The sequence below is a fragment of the Chenopodium album genome, chromosome 8 (genome assembly GCF_948465745.1).
Source record: "Chenopodium album chromosome 8, dcCheAlbu1.1, whole genome shotgun sequence".
Taxonomy (NCBI): domain Eukaryota; kingdom Viridiplantae; phylum Streptophyta; class Magnoliopsida; order Caryophyllales; family Amaranthaceae; genus Chenopodium; species Chenopodium album.
In genome coordinates this window covers 72,240,108-72,260,808 of record NC_137841.1, presented here as the reverse complement: position 1 = coordinate 72,260,808, position 20,701 = coordinate 72,240,108, and the positions used below count along the sequence as shown (strand labels likewise).

Here is a 20,701-nt window from a genome sequence, read left to right as displayed (position 1 = left end):
GTAAAAATTATAAAAAGTTGATATTGTGAAAGTATTTTATGAGACGAATCCAACAAGATCCCACTTAACTATATTTTGTTTAACTTATAACTCATATTATATGGTCAAACAAGAGTGATGAATAGCGCAAAAAGTCCATTGTTGCAATATTAATAGAACGGAGGAAGTATTAGTTTTCAATTTTGGAATTTTTAAACTTTTTTTTGGCCGAAAATAAAAATTGCCGAAATATTTACCATGGTTCCAAATAACCTCTGGTAGTCCAATTGGGTGGGTGGAACCACCAATTTAACTCAAAACGGCCAATTTACCGGTTTATTATTACTTGCACTGATTTCATTAACTTAAGCCTACCACGAACATTTTTGACAACAAATAATGATCATAAATGGTTCCAAACGACATTATATGACCCTGAGATATATTCCCTAAAATATCAAGTCTTTTCGACACCGGGTCCCGAAACTTCCAAATTTTCTCAAAATACGTTGATAATTAGCCTTTAATTTTGGAATTTTTTGACTTTTTTTCGCCCATAAATATAAATTGCCGAAATTTTTACCATGATCCCTAATACCCTCCGGGAGTCTAATTAGATGGGTGGAACCATCCAATTTGCCTTTAAACGGTTAATTTCCGATTTACAACTTGCACCGATTTCATTAACTCAAGCCTACCACGAACATTTTTGACAACAAATAATGATTATAAAAGGTTCCAATTGACATTATACGACCCCGAGATATATTCCCTAAAATCTCAAGTCTTTTCAAATCCAGGTTCCGAAACTTTCAAAATTTCTCAAAATACGTGGATAGCCTTCAAATTTGGAAATTTTGACTTTTTTTCGCCCGTAAATAAAAATTGCCGAAATGTTTACCATGGTCTATAATACCCTCCGGGAGTCCAATTAGGTGAGAGGAACCATCCTATTTACCTTTAAATGGTGAATTTACCGGTTTACAACATGCACGGATTTCAGTAACTCAAGCCTATCACGAACATTTATGACAACATATAATTATCATATATGGTTCCAAACAGCATTATATGACCCCAAGATATATCCCCTAAAATTTTAAGACTTTTCGACACCGGGCTTCGAAATCTCCAAAATTTCTCAAAATTCTAAAAAAGTCTTCAATTTTGAATTTTTTTTTTACTTTTTTCGCCCGGAAATAAAAATTGACGAAATGTTTACTATGGTCCCTAATACCCTCTGGGAGCCTAATTGGGTTGATGGAACCATCCAATTTGCCTTTAAACTACCAATTTAATTACCGGTTTACAACCTGTACGGATTTCATTAACTCATGCCTACTACGAACATTTATGACAATATATAATGACTATATATAGTCTCAAACGACATTATATGACCCCGAGATGTATCTCGTAAAATATTAATAGTTTTATACACCGGACCCCGTAACCTCCAAAATTTCTCAAAAAGCCTGGATATTAGTGTTCAATTTTGAAATTTTTTGATTTTTTTCGCCCGAAAATAAAAATTGCCAAAATGTTTACTATGGTCCCTAATATCCTCTGGGAGTCTAATTGGGTGGGTGGAACCATCTAATTTGCCTTTAAACGACCAATTTGCCACTTTACAACTTGCACTGATTTCATTAATTCAATCCTACCATGAATATTTATGACAACAAATAATGATCATATATGGTTCCAAACGACATTATATGACCCCGAGATATATCCCATAGAATTTCACGACTTTTCGACACCGGGCCCAGAAACCTCCAAAATTTCTCAAAAAGCGTAGATATTAGCCTTAAATTTTGGAATATTTTTACTTTTTTTTTCGATTGGGAAAAAAAAAATTGTGGAAATGTTTACCATGGTCCCTAATACCCTCCGGGAGTCTAATTGGGTGTGTGGAACCATTCAATTTGCTTTTAAACGACCAAATTACCGTTTTACAACTTGCGCCGATTTACCGGTTTACAACGACCAATTTAATTAACTTGCACCGAACCCGACTTGAACCAAAATTGATCCAAACCCGTCAAAACCCGAATTTAACCCGACTTGTTACTAATCTGATCTGAATTCAACCCGACCCATTCCTAACCCGACCTGAATTTAACCCAAGCTGTTACAAACCTAACCTGAAATTAACCTGACTTGTTATTAACTTGACCCAAATTCAACCCGACTTGTTATTGACCCGACCTGAATTTTACCTTACTAATTACTTACCCAACCCAAAAATTCAACCCGATCTGTTACTAACTCGACTCGAAATTAACACGAGTTGTTATTGACCTGACCAAAATTCAACCCAGCCAAATTGTTCCTGACCCGATTTTAAATCACCTTAAATGCAATTTAGACCACCTTATTATTGTTTATCAAAGCATTTTGTCTTCGGAGACCAAGTCGGTCCAGGCCAGCAAAAGAAAGGAGCATCATCATCAAATTTAAGAGTTAAATATAGTATATATTTGTTGTATGGTCAAAGGAGATAATTATCTTCCTAAATTATAGAGTATAGTTCCCTAGTATATTGCCATATATATTATAGTCAAAGAAAATAATAAGCTTGATAAAAATGATAATTATCTATTTATAGTTAGTTGAAGCCGAATATGACCTGACTTGGAAATGACCCGACCTGATTATAACTTGCAAATTATTGACTTGAACATAACCCGACTTGAATCCGAGAATGACTCGACTTGAAAATGACCCAACGTGATTATAACCCTCAAATTATTGACTTGAACCAAACCCGACTTGATTCCGAGAATGATCTGACTTGAAAATGACCCGACCTGATTATAATCTGCAAATTATTGACTTGAACCGAACCCGACTCAAACCCTAGAATAACCCGATTTGATACTAACCAGCAAATTATTGACTTGAATAGAACCCAACTCGAATCCGAGAATTACCCTAACCTATTTTAACTTGTGAAAACCCGAATTAAACCCGACCAATGGTTCACCCGACCCGAATGTAACCCGACCTAAATCTGATAAGAAGTATGACCCGACGTGACTCGCATGACCCAACCCAAACCCGACCTGCATAGGTTATGGAATTAATCTGAATTGACCCAACCTGAGTTGACCCGACCCACTCTTACCCGACCCATTTACCCGAATTGACTGCTCTAAATACGAGTACAATAATGAAAGTTACAACTATAAGAAATTCTTGTAAAATTAAATTGTTAAACATTACAGAGTATGCACATTGTGCAGCAAGCTACCGCTAAAACACTGACCGGATAACTTCTGACTGATTGAGTAATTTCGGCCACACAGTATAACCAACGACCTAAACCTTTTTTTTTTCTTTTTAAAATCAAAATTAGTTTTTAAAAATAAAGGGGATGTGGGGTGTGAGAGATTGATCACCTTTAAGGCCAAATCAATTGTCCTTATCATCAAAGTGCTCGCTAGTGTCCTTTGCCACTTGCATCGCAAGTCACATTGGACTGACTCCTTCACTCTAACTGATTAGGTCCCACATCCTTTCTTTTTCCCTAACCTCTTTAAATTATTTATTCTTCCCTTTTAAATATTTTATATTCCGCCAAATATTAAACAACAAATTTCCAAATTATTATAGCTCAATCTTTCTTAATAAGTGAGACAAAATTTTGAGATGCCACATCTCTTATAGGGGACAAATTCTGTTTCAAATTCTACCTCACAACCTAAATGTTGCAATATTTGTTGTTTCTTTAGTTACAGTATTTACTAAGAAAAATAAAATAAAATTGAAATACTAGTATACCATATTTCGATTAATCTTAAACGCTAATGTGATTTGAACAAGAATCGACAACTAAATAATCAAAATTAGCGTAATTAATCTCCTTCATAAAACACTAAAAGTGACAAAATTAATGAAAAAATCGTGCTTAATTATAGTGTAACCTACATCTAAAGTTGTGAATGAATGCAATCCAATCTCACTCAACCAACTTAACTTAGGGATTAATATGACTCTAACTAATCGATATTTTTCACACAAAAGATTAATTTGGCACTAACATAATCTATACTCGTTTCTTTTACACCAAAACTAGAACAACCTTTAATCCTTACTCGAACTAAAACTAAACCAAATGACGCATTGAAAACAACTCAAAACCGAATACAATCAAAACCCAAAAAAAATAAAAATAAAAAAAATTAATTCATACTCCATATTCGAAGTACCTAGGGCAAAGGGAAAACAAACGTTCAGAAATCAGATATTCAGAATATCATCAAATCCCTAATTTATTATTAAAAATAATAATACGAGTAATAATATTATTTGTAATAACTGTAAATTTATCGTAATAAACAAAAGGAAATCGATTATTATTTATTTATATATTCCCATCATATTTTTCCCCAAAAATATTTGTTTATCATTATCATCATTATCATCCGTACAAAATTCTGCAAAAACACAAAATTATGGCGACTGTTCAGGAATAGCGACCAGTACAGGCCGCCACGCTCTCCTCATCAACAATCTCTGCCTCAACGTCGCCGAAAACGGCCTCACGCCGCCGCTTCCTACTCTCCTCGCCGCCACCAATCCGCCGTCTCCGACACCGGAACCTCCGGTGGCCGGTATTAATCTCCGCTGTTCATCTTCTTCTGGAACCTTCGTCGGCGAAGGAGAAGAAGAAGAAGAAGATACGAATAGATCCTTGAGCTTAAGCCTCGCGCCGAGATTACTCTCCTTCTCACTCGCCGATTTCTGGTCGGCGAGTTTGGGCCGTTCCGGCGAGTCGACTCGGCGATTGCTGTGATGGATGAATCGGCGGTTGAATGCGCTGGTGCTGTTGCCTCGGCCTCCGAGCAGCATTCGTAGGGTTTTGCGACGGCGGATGTGGATAACCGGGCTTGTGGTCGGGCTTCGGGTCGGGCTTCCGATAACCGCGCACTGTGTAGCTAGGAACTTGAATTTCTGTAGCGTCGCCATTTTAGGCGTGTTATCCCTGAAATTAGGGATTGGATTTGAATTAGGTGGAATTTTTGATGAGAGGAGAGAGAAAGTGGAGATTGCTTTGGGGGTGAGGCAGAAGAAGATGAAGAGAGGGAAGTGGGGAAATGGAAAAGTAAAGGGTAATTAGGAAGCTTTGCTTTTTATTTGGAGAATATTATGGGAGTATTGCTTAAATGCTTTGTCTTTTCATTTGTTTTTTTTTTTTTTTTAATTTTTTTTTTTTTTTTTTTTTTTTTTTTGAGGTTTGATCCATTTCAAACCGTTCTTTGAACCGACGTGTGTAATGTCCTTGTTGTGTCATTGAATACACAGGAATATTGTCCGTCCTTGGAATAAAAGTCGAGTCGAGTCGAGTTGAGTTAGGGTCTGTTCTGATTTATTGAAAAGAGCTAAAATCGAGCTGAAATGACTGGAGTTGAACTGAACAAGTCCTTAGACCGGTAAAAAAAATTTTAGACATTAAAAAGTACGGTACTTCGTATAATCGTATATGTGATAATAATTGGGGTATTGATAGGTAGATTTGTCAACTGAATTTGGTACTTGTACGTAGATCGTAGTAATTGTTTAATGATTATCACGGGTATTTTTAAGGTCAAGTTGTAATAAAAGAGTAATTTGTTTGTTCATGCGTGTTTAAGAGAATTGATACTAAACTGAGAACGAAAGACAATGGGTATATAGCAATAATAGAAAGAAGACAACGAAATAGACAAAAATGGTGCAAATTATAGATTCTTTTCCACAATGCAATCCAAAAATATAATCTGATAATTTCCATCACACGTTGTTGTATCCAAACATAACGGATCCAATTCTAAATTTCTTTAAATCTAAACACAGTTAAAGTAATGCGCCAAATTATTTTTATGTCATCATGAATTACTCGGTAATAGCGACGAAATGACCAAATTGTTTGTGGGAGCTAGAGACTAACTAATTTTAAGGGTTTTTTTTTTTTTTTTTTTTTTTTTTTTTTTTTTTTTCCCCTCCCTTTTATTATGATTATTAGATCCTTTGGCAAATATTATAAATAGTACGGAGAATAATACTCCATTTTCTATCGTTCATAGGTTGTGCATAAAAAATACAGTACTATTATACACTTAAATAAAAGTTTGATTTAAATTTGTGTTTTACCACGTACGTATTCATTTTAAAAAATTTTAGTTTTTGCCATTAGAATACGACTTACCAAAACTAACAAGTACGAAGATTAAATAATTGGAAACTAAACTCAATTAATAAAGCTAATTTAAAAAATTTAATAAAATTTGAATTTGAAATTTTCTCGTTTATAATACCAAAGAAGCAAATGTGTCAAATGTAAGTAAAAAAAAAACACCGAATGTGGTACCATTTTCATACAAGAATAAATCACTTTTGTGGTGATTTTGTAATTTTTTGACCAATTATAATCCATCTAAAAATTTCACAAATCTATGAAACCTCTATTTGTATGCACACAAGTACACAACACATACACACAGTACCATAATAATTTAGCACTTTTGGTCCAGATTTTCCCAAGACGTAATGTTTAGAACTTTAGATCCATTCAAAATATGGGAGTAAAAAAGCTTTCTTGAATATTCAATGCACCGAAAAAGGAGTAAAAGAAGAACGTCCATTAAAAGAATTAAAAGCATAAAGTGTATAGTATGCTCTAATCAACAAATTAGAAATTTTGTTTATAGGATTAGCGTGGTAATGTGGTATCTTAGGAAAAGGTAAGAAATTTGATTTTCACTTATTTTTCATGGAATTTTTCTACTTGAACCATTTTTCAAGAAACTAATAGTCACCAAAAATCGATCCCAGAATCTCTTGAAGTCGAAAAAGAAGCTCTAACCACTTGGCTATCCCTCCCTCTCACCGAACAATTTAATGAATTTACATTAAGTGCATGCACATGTTATTACAGGAAAAACACAAGAAAGTATTAGTTATTAGTTAAGATCAAGAGTACAGAGTCAAAATTCATGCTAGGATTCACACAGCAGCACTTACATTATATTGTATGGAATACTATTTACAGATTTCTAAACTATGCACCCGTTAACTAAGCTCCACTAGCAACCTCCAACTAAGTAGGATAAGTAAAGCATTTTCAATTTTCATCCTCTATATCTTATCAAGCATTTTAGTAATGATCGCAATGTCATTTCTTGCTTAAATCGATAACTATAAGAAAGGATTTACCACTAGTCATGCTTCATCTGATGCTTTTGTTACTCGGCTCTGTCTCGGGTGAAACTGGGGGAGGGACGTTTTTCAAAAGCCCTACATCATCGTTTTCATGGATATCCACTACGACTTGTTTTTGCGAGTTATCCAATTCCTTCTGTATTCCTTTCAACGATTCAAGCACTTCTTTCATTGAAGGCCTTGCCTCTTTCTCTTGCTGCAAACACTGAAAAGCCACTTCTGATACTAGTTTCACCATCTTTTGTGCAAGGTGGTCCTTTTCACACCAAAGTTTCGGATCAACCAGCTCAGTGAATGCGTGTTTTTGGATTCTGTCAACAGCCATATTGGCCAAATTGATATCATGCCTATGCCGTGTGATATCTACTGCAACTTTTGATGATATTAGCTCTGCTAAAACAACTCCAAAGCTGTAAACATCGCTCTTTTCTGTGAGCTGATAGCATTGATAATATTCAGGATCAACATAACCAGGGGTTCCCTGTGGTGCTGTGGACACATGGGTTACATTATCTGGAAAAAGTCTTGATAACCCGAAATCAGCCACCTTCACCTTGAAGGAGTCATCCAAGAGAATATTTGTGGTCTTCACATCTCGGTGTATTACTTCATTTTCATGTAGGAAAGACAGGGCCTCTGCTGTCTCAACAGCAATGCTGAGCCGTGTGGACCAACGGAGTACATTGGACTGTGCAAGCTTCCCATGAAGATGATCAGCAACTGTTCCATTGGAGATGTACTCATAAACTAGGAGGAGCTCTCTGCTTCTCCTTGAGGTGCATCCATAAAGGGCAACCAGATTCTTGTGCCTTAAGCGCGCTAGAATATGGATTTCATTCATGAACTGTCCCATATGCCTGCAACTATTCTCATATAAGCGTTTGACAGCAACTAATCGCCCATCATTGAGCTTACCTGAAGGAAGATAATCAAGGAAAAAGATGTTAGATAAACTCATCAAACATTATTCCAGCACCAAAATCATATTCCTAACTTCCTCCATTACATATTGACAGGCGTATCCTGGTCTATTCAAATGAATAGCCTTGAAAGATTATCATTACTCGGAATTTGATAAATGCAGTAATAGATAACTAAACATAGATGTGTTACTAAAGGTATGGAGCATGGAGAATTTTCTTTTTCCTAATCTGGTAGTTATTAATTCATCAATTATTAAATGTATGAACAGTTAAATGGGACAAATAATCAGGATAATGGAGTTCATCATACCGTAATAGACAGTACCAAAGCCACCATCTCCCAGCTCCCGAGACTCGTGAAAATGCTCAGTGGCTTCTTCAAGTTCATTGTAGGCGAAGACCTTAACACCTAGGTAGTCAGCAGAATTTTCAAATTCTGACTTTGAGGAAGGATAAGAGGGAAGGCTCTGAGACAGGTTGGTTGAAGGACTAGTCGTGTAGCCCTGGCTGTAACGATATTCATTGCTTGTAGCAGTTGTAGGAAGGCCATTGCTTGGATTACTGGGACCAAGATCTTTAGATTGATCCTGGGCAAGTGATTGCCTTCTCCTTCGAACAGCAAAGACGGAGCAACATAAAAGAGCAGCTGCAACAATTGCGCCTCCAACAGATAACCCTGAAAATGAAATCAGAAGAAAATTTTAAGACTACTGATATATATATATATATATATATATAAATTATCTTATGCAGGAGTTAATACAGTAATTTTCAGAACAACAAATTATACCTATTATAACTGCCGGCTTGGTGCCAGATTTACCTGCAGTAACAATTACAATATGTGGACTAGTCAGAGTAGAGATCAAAATGAACACAGTTTATAGATTATAATGGAACATGAAAACAAAGACAAATTCTAAAAAAATAAATAAAATAGAGAAATAAGAGAGTGGGTAGTTGAATTTGTTCCTAAAACAAAAGTTGAATTCTTTAGTCTACTCTACTCACAGCATTATTCAACAAATACAGCCAAATAAAAAATACGAAGAATATTATTTAAATTAATAAAAAGGGTTGAATTGAATAAGCATACGCCACATTCAGTCATCCCTTGCGTAGTAAGAATATCAGTTCACAACTTTGTAAGATTATAAAACTAAATTATTAGTAAGCTGCAAAATATAAAGTAATCGTAGATATTTAACAAATAGTTAACTACATTAAATACTAAAATCGTTTAGCATTATGCTCATCTGGAAGTTTAGGACTTAAAATATGCAAAGCGCACAAATATAAAAAAAAAATATAAAACACAGAATGCACAAATATTTTACAGAGATGAAAACAAAAATATGTGAGCAGAAAACTGATGCAAGTCACTATGTAGCTGCCAGAAGAGCTTTGTATAATAAAAGCATCAGAAACGTATGATTTATACTTAATTTTGTGATAAGAACACGGCTGCTTAGCTTCAGAATGGTACAAACCTTCAAATGTGTATAAAAAATCTGCTTTAATTTCAAGATTACCAAATCTGAAAGGCTGCTAACTGTATACAGACATCAGACATCTCTATAGCTAAAATCACATGGCTTGCTAAGGATTATTATGGGCACTACTGAACAAAACCCCAAAACCAGTTTTCTTCAGTAACATTTAGTTAATAACAAGTAATAATCAGTTTTAATTTGTAAAATCCAGTTCAGATAATTGATTAGTACAGTAAAATTTGGCTGGAGAGAACTGAACCTGAATAAGTTAGATAAAAATGTCAGCATAAGTAAAGGAGTCATACCAGGGCATTTAGAAGCATAAGGTTGATCAGGACAGAAGCAAGTAAATCTACTCATAGTAGTATTATACCCACATTCCCCACCTGATTTGCGACACTTATCACACAAATCATTCTCTGCTTTCCACTCTAACTCAAAACCATAGCGTAATGCTGCCATTAAGCTTATCGAATCTACTATCCTCAGAGCAGATGATTCATAATTAATAATAGGCACAGTAATGCTTCTGTTGCATTTATCCTGTGGGATAGTCGTGCCTAAGGGGGACGACTCTAAACCCTTGGGAACGAAGTAGCCAAATGGAGTACGAGGATCACTACTAGAATTAGGACATGTAAAAGAATTATTCATTGGCATAGAAACATTAGGACAACCATAGTAAAAGGTGACATTATTATCCAGGTCTACATAGCTGAAGAGGTCGCAGTTTATGCTGGTATTATGCAGATTCCCAGGGCAATAACCATCCCAGTAGTCTTTTCTCGCAACAGTAATTATAGGTTCATCTGGTTTCACCCCAATAACATAATACCTCTCTGACGATGTAACAGAGATATCTGGAGGACTGCTGCGGCAGTTAAGCTGAAACCCGGGATAACCACAGTAATCAGGACGTGCGTCACCGTCATAGAAAGGGTAACTTAAGTTAGAGAAAGTTCCACACTCAAAGGGCTTGTTGCATTCTTCGTACCTCTCATCGTCAGCATAAGCATAATGTTGGAGGTGGAATAAGCGAAAGATGATGAAGAGAACGAGGAAGACGGTAGAGTGAAAAGAGAGCTCCATGTTAGAAATGAGAAATGAAGAAAGATTGATTATCAAATACCATGTTTGATCAATTTTTTCTTTCAAAGAGTGGTTGTTGAAAAGAACAGCTAATGCTGAATAATATTTGTTCACAAAATATCACTGTTGAGGGCCAAGGGTGGTGAAGAGACTAAATGGCCGTTGAACGTAGACTTATAAGGCCAATGGAACTTTCTTGTCAACTCAACTCGAAAGATTTTAAAGTGGAGGGAAAGATAGACTTGTCTTCATAAATAATAACATCTCCTTTAATACTTTTCTATCTTGGCCTCCTTCCTTTGTCTTCACTCTTCACCAAACATCCTTAGCCTGGTCAATGTTCCTAAAATGTTTTCATTGACTTCGTAGACCACTGTAATGTGTTTAATTACTGTTGCGAGTTGGTTTAATCCCTAATATTTGACAGTATTTTTTTTTTTTTTTTTCCTGTTTTTTTATTTTTACTTGTAATGTTAAAATCACAATCAGAATTGATTTATGTGAATAATATGAATAAAAATCAAAACGTTGGAAGTAAATAAGGAAAAAAAAACAGAGGTTTTTTTTTAGTTTTTCAAGCTTAAGCAATGAAACCTGTTTCAACTGACCAATAACCACGCCAGCCAATTCAAGACCAGCCCTAGTCAACCCGGAATTGGAACAGACAAAGTTGGTTTAAATCCTCAATTGGTTGTGTTTGGCAATAGTAGTGTTTTACTCCGTTAAGGCTAGCCTGTAAAAATGGCTTTCGAACCGTTGAATGAATTATTAAAAATTCGAATGATTTTGTGCCTTTAATAAAAAGCCAATACTAACCCAACAAGATAAAAGATAGGCTTAAGTGTTCCCAAATTACTGCCTTTACAAATCTCAATTTCATCCAACATTATTATTTCTAGAGTAAAAAATCTAAAGTCTACCCACTTAAATAACTACAGGATTCAAGCCTAGCCCAACACACAGATCGGTAGGAAATGGGTGGGTTTGGTACTTTCAGGCTATGTTACTCACTTACTCAAACTCGAATACCTATGTCCAATACGAGTACGTGTAGCCATGTAGGTATTTGAGATGAAACGATGAGTCAGAGTTACATGGCTTCCGTACGGGTTAACTATTGGCATGGTCCTCCTATCCTAAAGTCTGTGGTCACCTACTCAATGAAAACAGTTTATAAGAAACAGAGAGATGCAATTTCATACGCATAAATAAGCTTGCAGAGAGCCAGTTTGATGACATCGGAGGACCAAATCAACAAGATATAGTAAAGCTTTTTGCGTCTGGAGTCTCGTAAATTAAGCAGACCATCTCTAATCAAGATTTAATCTAAGTTATTCAAAAGATACAGTATAACCAAATGAAAATGAAAGGATTCATACCTTTATAGCAAGCGGAAGTTCTCTGGCTAAAATTATACCCACACTCCCCACCTCTATCACGGCAATCATCACATTTTTTGTTGTCTGCTTTCCACTCTAATTCGAAGCCTTTTTCAAAGGCACTCTTTACGCTGTCTGGATCTCTCAAAATGTCTACAGATTGATTGAATAATGGGACAATGATATTGCTTTGGCATCGAGTTGGTGGGGTATAATCATCATCAATGTTAAAGTAAACTCTTGGAAGAGTATCATTTATGTTGGGACAATTATACGAAATTGCTGAACTTGTGGATATCATATCAGGACTTGGAGGTGGACAATCATAGTACAAGGTAAAATTTGTAACATCATCTGTGAACTTGTAAAGGGTGTAGTTTAAGGTGGTATTGAACAATATATCCGGGCAGCGAGTATTCCAGAAGTCTTTTGGAGCAACGCCGATAGTATGTGAGGTTGGATCCATCCTTAGAAGATGGTATTTCTCGGATGACTGTGTCACTGAAATCTCTGGGATTTCACCGTATTCAGTGCTGCAGTTGAGCTTATAGCCAGGATAGCCGCAGTAATCTGGGCGAGTGATATCGTCATAGAAAGGGTAGCCTATGTCGTTTAAATCACCACACTGAATCCGCCTTTTGCATTCTTCGTATTTGCTAGCCTCAACAGACATATGGAATAGGATCAAGAGGAAGATGATGATCATGAGGAAGAAAGATGATTGAAAACAGAGCTTCATCTTTCTTAGTCTTAGAGAAGGTTTGATGGAGAAAGAAGAAGAGTTTTAATTTTGTTGGCCTTATTTGATAACTTATTCAAGGGGAACTACAATTTCTTAAAGATGGCTCTTAAAGAATAATCAATGATATAAGTCAAGTTAACAAAAGCATCCTCTCAAAGAAAATTGGAAAAAAAAAAAAAAAAAAAAAAAAAAAAAAAAAAAAAAAAAGAATTGTCCTGGAAATTCTATGGTGATGTAAGCACAGGTTGAAGACTTGAAGGTTTTATTTTATATAATTATTTCAATGTACCAGACAATTAAATATAAGCATCATCTACTTAGGAAGGCATTTTTGTTGTTATTCTGAACTTGTCAAAATACCAGTTCAAAACTTTTGACTCCATGGTCCATGCACTTATGCATACGGCAGAATTTCATTCATTTTCTCATTTTCCTTTAACATATACACCATTATTTACACTGTATATATAAATTCTATTTTTGACTTAAGTTGTAGGATCTTATTAAACACGGAGTACACTTAACATATTTTATATTTTTATAATCATTCTTATTTCATAAATTTTATCTATTGATATTTTAGAGATTTTACCACAATCTTTAATTTTATGTGTTGACAAACATGATTAAAAAATAACATGTCTATTAAATACTGGTATTAAAAAATAAATAAATAAAGTAGGTAATTTAATAAATACTTCAAGCTGCAGGTTTTCGGTCTGAACTGCAAGCTTAATTTTTTTTTGAATCAGGGTGGCTCCTAGGATTGTAGATTACCAGGGCTGAGTAGACTTTTTTTCACTACAAATGTGACCGGACCGATGGCTTTTCATGGATACGGCCTGGCCGGCTGGCGGCTGGTCGGTTGTTGATCAGCTCTATAGTCTATATGCATTATTAACATCTGAAAGTATAGACGTACACAAAAATTCAACAGTTACCCAGGTATGACCTACGAAATACGTAGTATCACAGTGAATTAGAGATACCAACTTTAATTCCTTTTACTTTTTGACAGAAAAAGAGAAGCTTCCTGTCAAACGCGGGTTTAGGAACAAAAATTCTTTTTAGTGAGGCAAGAAATTTTTGTAGTCTTGACTGGTTTACCTAAGATAATTATACATAACACAAAGTCTCACAAATCCTTATTGGCTTACCTTTAGATATTTATGACTAGTCTCACAAATCTTTATCTAGGATGTCGGTGTCTTCGAGAGTGCACATTTTCTAGGTAAATTCCTCTCTTCCTACACATGCTAAGGTAGCCAAAATAAATAACCCTAACTCTTGACAATCTATTTCCCGTCTTTAGACATAACACCTAAGCAAGTCCCTATCATGCATGTCCAACCATCTAGAACTAAGACAGTGGCTGGTTTATTTACCAGGAAACAATGCAATTCCATACTAATTCAATTCCAATACTTCCCCACCCTACACAAACACACGCACGCGCATACACACAGCAAAACATGCTAAACATTACATCTCAAGAAGGTAGTAACAAATACCTTAGGCAACCTAATATAAAGATCATAAAAAATAAAGATAAAAATTAAAAATATGTAAGTGCTCATACCATCACATCTGAAATTATGTACATCATCAGCGCAATAGCAAGTGAATCTACTCAGATTAGTATTATACCCACACTCCCCACCTGATCCACGACAATCATCACATAAGTCATCGTTTGCAATCCACTCTAACTCAAAACCACTCTGTAGAGCTGCATGTAAGCTTGACATATCGGTTATATTTGCAGCAACAGATCTGTAAACTGGGACAGATACATTGCTTCTGCATAAACCCGGTGGGATATGACCAAGGTAGGACTCCAATACTTCAGTCATAAAGTAACCCATACCATTGTTTGTGTTAGTACAAGAAAACTGATTTCTTGAAGCTGGATATTCATTAGAACACTCATAAAAAAGGGTAACATTTTCGTTTGCAGTTGTGTAACTGAAAAGGCTGTAGTTTAAGCTGGTATCGGACAAGTTTGGTGGGCAGAAACCATCCCAGTAGTCTTCTCGGGCAACAGAGATAGTATGTGAATCTACTCACATGTAAAAGGTAATATTTCTCAGGTGAAGATGCTTTCAATGAGATTTCTGGCATATTGTTTTCATCACTGCAACTGACCTTAAAGCCAGGATGACCACAATATGCAGGGCGATATTGATCATCATAGAAAGGGTAGCCTAGGCTGATATTTCCACATTCAATAGTCCTTTTACATTCTTCATATTTAACTCCATTGGCATCAATGAACTTCAGAGGTCGGATTAAGGGGAAGATGATGAGAATGTAGAAGCAGCAGGATGGAAAAGACAGCTTCATCTTTGAGAGTTATGGAGAGATTAAGGAGAAAGGAGGAAGAGTTTCGGTAAAACCTCAAGAAAGAAGGTTTCGAACAACATATATGAGTCTAGGATCTTTGAACCCTCTCCATAAAAGAACTTAGAGATAAAACAAAAGCTTTGGTAATAGGTGATGCAAGGATTTTGGAGGCTTTCTCCATGGCAGATATTTAATCAATTTCTTCTTTGGGGAGAAGCATTGTTTAGATTCAAAGTGCATTTAATGAACTTAAATGTTCAGTACACCAAGTACAAAACTTTGACTCTGTATTTTTGCTAATATACTACTGGCTGCTAAAACCATGTGTTCTCCCATTTTAGTACTTGTAATTCTTATAAAAACAAGTTGGTATTCCAAATCATCCAACTGGGAATATTTTAGTTCTATGTTTAGATAGCTACTAAAATATACCTAAAGCAGACACATTAATTTTTTTAAAAATATATAAAAAAAATTGCTACTGGTTATTAGACATAACTGACAATAAATATTGTATCTCACAAGTTTCATCAAGGTAGTAAGGTACGGAGTAAAATTCAAAGATATGTACTTCCTGTTAAATCCTACCCTCACTTGAGCACCTTATTCACCACAAACGCTATGATGCTTACTGTGTTCCCTACTATTCACTGCTAAATCATCTCTGTTGCAACGCCATTAACATTGGATCTGGCGTAACTTCTACACCTGGAGCTACTAAGGTTTTTTTTTTTTAATTTTTTTTACTTTTGTTTTGTTTTTTTTTTTTTTTTTTAATTTTTAAGTAATTCGGGAAATTATACTCCTAGAATTTCCTAGAAAATAGTTATCAAGCAAATTCCTTTTAAAAATAAGAAAAAAAGGAAGGCATCACTGAAAACAGGTCAGAATTATTAACACTTAAAAGACTTCAGTGAAAAAAGGTATTCTCAATTGGTTTTAAACTATTTTACAGTTGGTATAAGCATGATCTTCAAAACATATAGCCTTTTTCTATATGGCTTGATGGCCTTATTGATATTAGTCGTCAAAAATACCCAATGAGCTGAGTTCCGACACCATATCCAATAAAATAAACCGGCAACTAAATCCCATAAATTTTCTTCTCCAAAGTCTATTAAAAATTATGAAAGTACTCTATATCACATCTTAATACTCCATAGTAAACTACTGAAACTTGGTTGAGTTGAACTCTCAAACATACCTGATGGGGTAGGACATTCTGATGCATAAGGTTGGTCAGGGCAAAAGCAAGTGAATTTATTTCCGTAGAGATCATTCCCACACTGACCACCTGACTCTACACACGTCTTGCATTGATCATCGTTCACTTTCCACTGTAATTTAAAACCATCACGCAAAGCCTTAAGAACAGAGGCTTTGTCAATCTTTAATTCTGGAGCTAGTGTTTTGAGAATTGGTATGTTTACCACACTCCTACACCCTATATTAGAAGTATACACCCCAGTTTTGAAACACACATCAGTAAAGGAACCATTTTCGTTACAAACACTGTGTCCTAAAAAGCCCAAACTTGTCATGGACGCAATAGGGCAGTCATAGCAGAGAGTCAAATAGACGGGGTTAAAGGGATACTCGAAGGGGCTGTTATTGATGCTGGTGTTTACCAGGGATGAAGGGCAAAGATCATCCCAAAAGTCATCTCTTGCCACTATAAGCTTATGTGCTTCAGCATCAGCTTTTAAGAATCTATATTTCTGAGATGTGATGGTAATGATTGGAACATCATTGCCAAGGCATTGAAGTCCAGGTACGCCGCAATATGGTGCCCTATTCTCTCCCCAGAAGGGATACTTAAGATTTTCTACGACACCACAGTTAAAAGGTTGACTGCAGTTTAAGAAACGCTCATCATAGGAGCTTATGAATTTTAAAGAGCTGATTACTAGTATGAAGAAATTGAGAGTAATTAATGAAAGAGATCTGGAAAGCTGGTGCTTCATTCTGTATGAAGCTCATGAAAGAAACTAGATGGTGAGTATTTTGTTTATGAAATGAAAGGAATAGATTATTGACTCATTCACTTCAATATAAGTCATTAATTTTGCCCTGAAGAAAGATCAGTAAATCTGACTATTTTGGTTTATCTTTGAAAATTTTGCCAAGATATAATTCTAGGGAAGAACTAATTGGAGTCTAAGAAAAATTAGTACTCCGTCGAATAGAATTGTCAAATCACATTTGCTTTCACCCGTTTTATTTCTACTTTGTTAGGGTTGAGGTTTTTTTTTCAAGTAAAAGACTCGAATAAGTGCAGTTCCACATACTGGACTAAATTATTTTTGCAAGAAATTTCATTTATCTTACTGTAGTTTCTGTTGGAAGAACTAGCAAAAACTTAGGAGTTGGGAGGCTCTTTGCGCCAAAGCGTTGAGCAAGGCCAACAAATCATGATTTAAAATTAGGTCACACTTTCTACCCCTGCCTCAATTGAAGTTAGTTGTCCCTTAACCCTGGAGACTGCAAAATTGGTTGAACACACCATGTGTCCATGTCACAAACTGGTCAACTTTCCTTCATCATCTGATACTAGTGAACTACCGCGTGGTTTACTCGACATTTGACAATTCAACATGGTTACTGGTCCTTGATAGTTCAAACATGGGTATGGGTACTTGACATTACATCGCATAAAAAAAAGAACATGCAAATTGCTCATAAAATAGTAGCTTAGATCCTAGGTGACAAAGTTGATAACTGGCCACTCTTCTCTAGAATTTGTTGACTATTACGCTTCTCGGTTAGGGAAAACATAACTTAATCGTGAAAGGAAGCATATGCTATAAAAGGCTTATTGAGTATAAAAGTTGATGTCAATTACATGACTTCTGCCTAAAGTCCAATGAAATATATATCTTATGCTGGAAGAACAATTATTTTACTTTTATGAGGTGAAGTAGGTTGGACTGAACAAAGAAAGAAAAAACTAACAAGTAACATCATAGTTTGTTAAGAGAAATTAATCACATACCTACCACCATGAGAATTAGAGCAAGAGAAGATTTCTAAGCTGACAAAGTCAAACTTCTGAGTAGTTCAACTAATACATATGCTGATACACTGGATTCAACCAATCCCAAGGAGGGGAACATGGGTAAATCAACGATCAAAACGAAAGAAAACCAGGATCCAGAACTTAGACAGATTGTTTTGAAGTTGTTTAGTCAAAAATGAGGTTTTAACACCTGCATTTTCTGATTAGAACACACGATGGACATAGGGATACAGCCTTTGGGTGGACAAAAATCGAATTATTAGTCTCATACACTTAGCATGTCCTAAAGTAAATCTAATGATTTAAGAATAAAAAACACTAGGCTATATACCAGCAGCAGATGATTTCTGACTTTAATTAACAGCCAGTTTTATATGCACATACTGTACATAAACACATACCAATGCAATGCATTCGATTTAGTGTGAAAACATACCTGATTTAGTAGAAGGTATTGAGTTGTTGCATGGTGTATCTCCAATACTTCCATCTAGGCAAAGACACGATATCTTATTTTTACTAAGATCAAAACCACATCTACCCTTCGATGCTTCACATTCAACACATAAATCTTCACCCTGAACCTTATAGATTGCTTCAAACCCTTTCCCAATGATTTGACTCGAACTCCACTTCCCTATTTGTGCAGCTGAAGAATCAACAACTGGGACCACAATGCTAGCAAAACACCCACTTGGGCTAATCGCTCCTTCTACCGGATAACCATCAGTGTCATTAGTACCATAGATTTTGCAAGTAAATTGACTAGGATCAGGCGTATAAGGAGGGGGGCACCCGTATAGAACCGTAAGATTACGAGATCCAGGCGCATAATCAAATAGCTCGGGATCAATAGTGGTGTTTATAAATTTCTGCATGCAAATTCCTTGAAGAAAATCCTCCCTGGCCATCTTCAGAACTTGTGTATTTTGATTGATGTCAAGGACATGATATTTCATACCCTTGCTTTGTATAGTAGTGGTAGCATTGTTTTCGCAACTGAGCTCTAAGTCCGGGAATCCACATTCCTTCGGCCTAGTGTCGCCTCCCCAGAAGGGAAACCCAGCTTTGACATTGCCACACCTGAAGTAATTCCCACAGCTATCATACAATTGTAGGTCACTGCCAAAACAGGTTGGAAAACAGAAAATAACCATGAATATGATGTGCCATGTTGTTTGGGAAATAAACACATGCAACTGAAAGAATTTCATATCAAAGGATCATAAGAATTAGATAAAGAAAAAAAAATGTTTGAAAGATGGTAGGTTATGTAAGCTGAGGAATGATGCATAAATGATTGATCATTAATTACTTATGAAGGAGGGAAATTTTTTCAAAGGAAAAAATGGTTTTGGTAATTGTTTTTTGACCAACAAGCGCCAGAACAGTATTTTTTGTTGTCTTGCGTGTGTAACACTAGCCAGCAGTATAAATGGGCAGAAATATCAAATGTAACAAGAAAATATACATATTAGGTGAAGTGGAATCTTTATTAGTTCCAGCTACCAAACAAACATCATTGAAATATACGTATTATATAATTTACAATTGACAATTTAAAAAAGTAGGCTTAATCTATATAGTTAAAAGATCTTGCAGATTAAAAATGTGGAAGATTGGACAAACGCAGGTTAGGATAGTAATCCTATTCCGGGTGATACAAACACATCGATGGCTTTTACATGCTTTTTCATTGCATTATTATAATATTGAAGAAAACAAAATCTTTATTTAAAGATTAGAAAAAGTAGAAAAAGAACCTCATGGAAACTAGCGCCTCCACCATACAACCCGTGGGTAATTGGTATACGTGCATGGCGTACGACTAGTGTAAGAGTGTGTGTTGTGCACGTGCTGCTTAAAAACTTCTTGAAACTATTTAGATTCTAAATTTTCACATACACCTTATACACACAATATACTCTTATACGATTCTTATACGTACATGATATAACCAATTACATTCGCTAAAAGGTGGGAATAAATTCACAATTACAATTGTAAAAATTAGATAACTTCAACAAAACATTCAAATTGGTAAATTGGGTCACTTGAGTAATTAAGAATAATGGTGGCACGTAATATTTTGTGCCTCTTAACAAGGTTAAAAAATCTACTTATAAATATAATTCTTTGTAATTTGAAGATCTTTTTCACCAAGTATAATATCTAAGCGTTTGCTTTGAAATTTTCAAGCTTTTGTATCAATCATCAAGGATTTGAGCAACTAGCGACTAGCGTACTCCAAGTAGGTTATTACTCCACAGAACATAAGAGCAGGCTTCAGCAACACGGTATACTAATACAGTGGCTTGAGTAAGTCAAAGACATAGCAGCCACACATCACACAAAACTAATTTGTGGACAGTATCCTCCATTACTAAATGTCAAATCTTTTCTTATTAGACAAATTCCCTTCACAAGAATTTCTTTCTTGCTTTTCAAATTGAAGGCCCACCAGAGTATAACTATCATTTAGGATGGAGGTAGCGATATGCTACCAATTAAACATGTTAATAAACGAGTAT

At 35.5% G+C, this 20,701-nt stretch overlaps 2 protein-coding genes across 4 annotated transcripts; both read right to left on the bottom strand.

The window, feature by feature from the left end:
- Positions 1 to 4,309: 4,309 nt before the first annotated feature.
- Positions 4,310 to 5,147, bottom strand: LOC145556554 (uncharacterized). The gene has a single exon (XM_081618210.1). The coding sequence runs from the start codon at positions 4,951 to 4,953 to the stop codon at positions 4,438 to 4,440; it is 516 nt and encodes a 171-aa protein (XP_081474336.1). The 5' UTR covers positions 4,954 to 5,147; the 3' UTR covers positions 4,310 to 4,437.
- Positions 5,148 to 6,943: 1,796 nt separating this feature from the next.
- On the bottom strand, positions 6,944 to 19,368 carry LOC145642274 (LEAF RUST 10 DISEASE-RESISTANCE LOCUS RECEPTOR-LIKE PROTEIN KINASE-like 1.4). 3 transcript variants are annotated; one of them, XM_081693395.1, is made up of 4 exons: positions 18,607 to 19,368; positions 8,899 to 8,931; positions 8,419 to 8,784; positions 6,944 to 8,100 (listed from the first exon to the last, which is right to left on the bottom strand). In XM_081693395.1, the coding sequence occupies exons 1-4, from the start codon at positions 19,325 to 19,327 to the stop codon at positions 7,193 to 7,195; spliced, it is 2,028 nt and encodes a 675-aa protein (XP_081549521.1). In that variant the 5' UTR covers positions 19,328 to 19,368; the 3' UTR covers positions 6,944 to 7,192. The 3 variants fall into 3 exon arrangements, with proteins under 3 accessions (XP_081549521.1, XP_081549522.1, XP_081549520.1); XM_081693396.1 differs by lacking the exon at positions 18,607 to 19,368 and adding an exon at positions 12,070 to 12,968; XM_081693394.1 differs by lacking the exon at positions 18,607 to 19,368 and adding an exon at positions 9,907 to 12,027.
- Positions 19,369 to 20,701: the final 1,333 nt, after the last annotated feature.

Bases quoted from the DNA above. Each gene is read 5' to 3' on its own strand.
- LOC145556554 (XM_081618210.1), bottom strand. From the start codon at position 4,953: ATGGCGACGCTACAGAAATTCAAGTTCCTAGCTACACAGTGCGCGGTT.
- LOC145642274 (XM_081693394.1), bottom strand. From the start codon at position 10,690: ATGGAGCTCTCTTTTCACTCTACCGTCTTCCTCGTTCTCTTCATCATC. The intron at 8,932-9,906 runs GTATGACTCCTT...TTGTTACTGCAG, and splicing joins TTATGCTTCTAAATGCCCTG to GTAAATCTGGCACCAAGCCG. The intron at 8,785-8,898 runs GTATAATTTGTT...TTTCATTTTCAG, and splicing joins CAAGCCGGCAGTTATAATAG to GGTTATCTGTTGGAGGCGCA.